The sequence below is a fragment of the Olea europaea genome, chromosome 14, assembly GCF_002742605.1.
Source record: "Olea europaea var. sylvestris chromosome 14, O_europaea_v1, whole genome shotgun sequence".
In the NCBI taxonomy this organism is placed as follows: domain Eukaryota; kingdom Viridiplantae; phylum Streptophyta; class Magnoliopsida; order Lamiales; family Oleaceae; genus Olea; species Olea europaea.
Window position 1 is genome coordinate 2442690 of NC_036250.1, and position 3231 is coordinate 2445920.

Below are 3231 nucleotides of genomic sequence, written 5' to 3' on the forward strand. Positions count from 1 at the left end.
ATGAGGCCAGTAATTTGGGTTGATGGAAGTCATTTGAAGGGCCAATATAAGGGAACACTACTAGTAGTTGCAGCGCAAGATGCTAACCTACAAATATATCCTCTTGCGTGGAGTGTTGTCGATGGGAAAACAAATGCATCGTGGTATTGGTTCTTTGCAAAGTTGAAAGATGTCGTTGATGATTCAAACCAGCTAGTGTTTGTGTCGGACAGGAAGAAGAGTATTAAGCGGGCAATTACAAGGTTGTTCCCACTTTCCCACCACGGTGCTTGCATCTGGCATATGGAGAAAAATCTTATTGCTAGGTATAGCAGTAGCAATGTCATCTTCTTTTTCAAGCGGGCAGCGCTAGCATACCGCATATCGAAATTTGATCAGTTCATGACACAGATAAGAATCATTCGACCGTCAATGGCATCTTACTTAGAACGTACCGGTATATCCACCTGGTCACAGGCACATTTTGTTGGTAATCGGTACAACGTTATGACGAATAACATTGTGGAGTCATTGAATTCAGTCCTAAGGCGACAAAGAAGTTTCCCTATAACCTCGTTGATCAAAAATATTACGTCATTGATGCAACGATGGTTCTACGAGAGAAAAAGTGCATCCACGAAATGTAGTACGACTGTGACACCAAAAATTGATGATGAATTGAGAAAATCATTCAACGTCGGTGCAACTTTACCAGCATGAAATTTGGACGAACTCGTTTTTTAGGTAGGTATAGCTACCAAATTTTGTACTGTCGACCTTATAGGTAACACATGTTCATGTCGAGAGTTTCAAATGCGACAAATCCCATGTTCACATGCATCTCGAGCTGCTTGCGCAAAAGAAAAATCATTGTATGATTTGTGCTCCCCTTACTACACCACAAAATATTGGCGAGCTGCGTACAACGAAGTTCTTCACCCCGTTGGACGAGAGTCAGATTGGGTTATTCCTCAATCTATTCGTTTTGTCGAAGTTTTGCCCTCGAATATACGTAGAGCACCAGGTCGACCTCCTACCCAACGTCAACAGTCAAGAACTGAAAGGTCGACGTTGAGACGAAAATACGGCCGATATGGGGGTTCTGGACATAATAGACAAACATGTCAGAATTCGACATCTTTAAGTGACACGTATACTTGAATGACATTGTGTATTCCGATCGTCAAATGCCCTGATAACATGAATTATCAATGTTTTGAATTTTTTTCTTTTGTATTACTTGCTTTCTACCTGTTATTTTAAATGTTGTTGAATATATTTTTAACTTCTACTTCTTTCTGTTTCTTTCTTCGTTCTCTCTTGATATCATTTATTTGCAATTGTTTGTTGTAAAATTAAGTTTGTAATACATTTTGAATCCTTTATACGGATTCATCCCATTTTTTGTGATTTTTCTCTTATATTATTCTAGTCGTTCAAAATTTTATAACGCACAAACAGGAAAATTCGTATGGGCATTCACTAAATACAAACAATACTTCATTTTAGAATGTCATAATGGATACAAACAAGAGAGACCGGGTTTGGGGTATAACTACCAACAAAAGAAATGATGCTTACATATATTCTTATGAGCATTTCACTACGATATCATTTTGTTCATCATATAAGTGAACAAGCACATATTTATTTCATCACTGAGATTTTCTTAATCATTATAGACATAATGTGGTAATGGATACAAAAGCAACCCATGAATGACTCGTTCTCCTAAGTCATTGTGAATGACTCGTTCTCCGAAGTCATTGGAGCAGACAAAATGGTAATCACAACAAAAGGAAGTCATAACTCCAATACATATCGTAGACAACTATTATACAAAATGGTGATCACCCCAAAAAATATCCATCACCTATATGGATTTTATAGCACTACTATATGTACGTAAACATTTCACTTACGATGACTGCATCTTCTACATATCCTCCACGATGGACAAAGAGGACATATCACTGTCATACTTCTCGTCGGAGCTTATGATAATCACATCTTCATTTTCGACTGGAACTGCTCCAGCATTTTCATCCAACAACACATGATATGCTTCCGGTTGGACCGGTACTAGGACGATCTCACGATGAAATTGAATTAGTTCAATTTCGTCGATTAGATTCGGAAAAGGGATTGGTTGAAGGCAAACCCTGCGATGGCGGTTCGAAGGTTGACGAACATATGGAACAAAGATATTGCTTTCATCATTCGAGTCCGAGTCTATGATGATCAGGTTGTCCGCGGACGACTCGGGGGGTCGAAAGTGATAGTAACATCAAGAACAGGAGTATGTTGAGTTGATGAAGATATAATCAATGGAAAAACTAACTAGTACTATGAATTTGTTAAATTCTCGTATGTACATATTTAAGTAAAGTCCAACATTTTATAGTGGAGAAACACTTGTCCGTTGAATGCACGATAAGATATCTCACCAACCAATATGGTTGAAATCATTCATGGTGATTATTTTACAACTTTTTTCACATAAATATGGTTGAGAACGTACTTGTGCTTGGCATACCAACTTTAACTGCTATAGTAATTATAAACCTGCTTGCTACAGTTTTTGCAGTTAATACACCATTTGGTTGCCTTCACTCTTAGTTAAATTTGGTTGGATCATATTTATGTTAACATTTGATGCCGTTCTCGACATTTGTAACGTCGTTATTGACATTAAATAGCTATTAATCTTGACACTTGACATTACGAATGTCTAGAACGACACTTGGACCAAAATACGATATTTCTCTAGATTTCTTCGATTTTCGGACGTTTGATATGTCGTTCTCGACATTACATAGCTGTGAATCTCGACGCTTGATATTTCATTTGTCTAGAATGACAGTTCGAGAACATATTACATACTACCATATAAATCGAAATATACAAACCACTGTGTAAACCAAAATACATTTTACGTACCACCACATAAAACCAAAATTCATGTTATGTACCACCACATAAAGCAAAATAAATATTGCAAACGACGGTATCATGAATCGGCTGATCATCAACAGTCACACAAGCAAAGTACAGCTAAACCACGACAACTGTTTCACTATCGAGGATAAAGAAAGTATTCGTTATTTAAAGAATCGATCGCAATCTTTCTTCTATTTATTGACATCCTCTCTGCTGAAACTGATTCAATTGGATGCCCAAGAACGAAATATTCTATATACTTGAGTACAAACATTATGCAATTTAGCCTGTACAATAAATGATTTTTCGTTA

General features: G+C 37.0%; 1 protein-coding gene across 1 annotated transcript; it reads left to right on the plus strand.

Moving 5' to 3' along the window:
• On the plus strand, positions 1 to 1140 carry LOC111409380. The gene is made up of 2 exons (XM_023039434.1): positions 1 to 679; positions 764 to 1140. Exons 1-2 carry the CDS (start codon positions 1 to 3, stop codon positions 1138 to 1140), a joined length of 1056 nt encoding a protein of 351 aa, XP_022895202.1.
• Positions 1141 to 3231: the final 2091 nt, after the last annotated feature.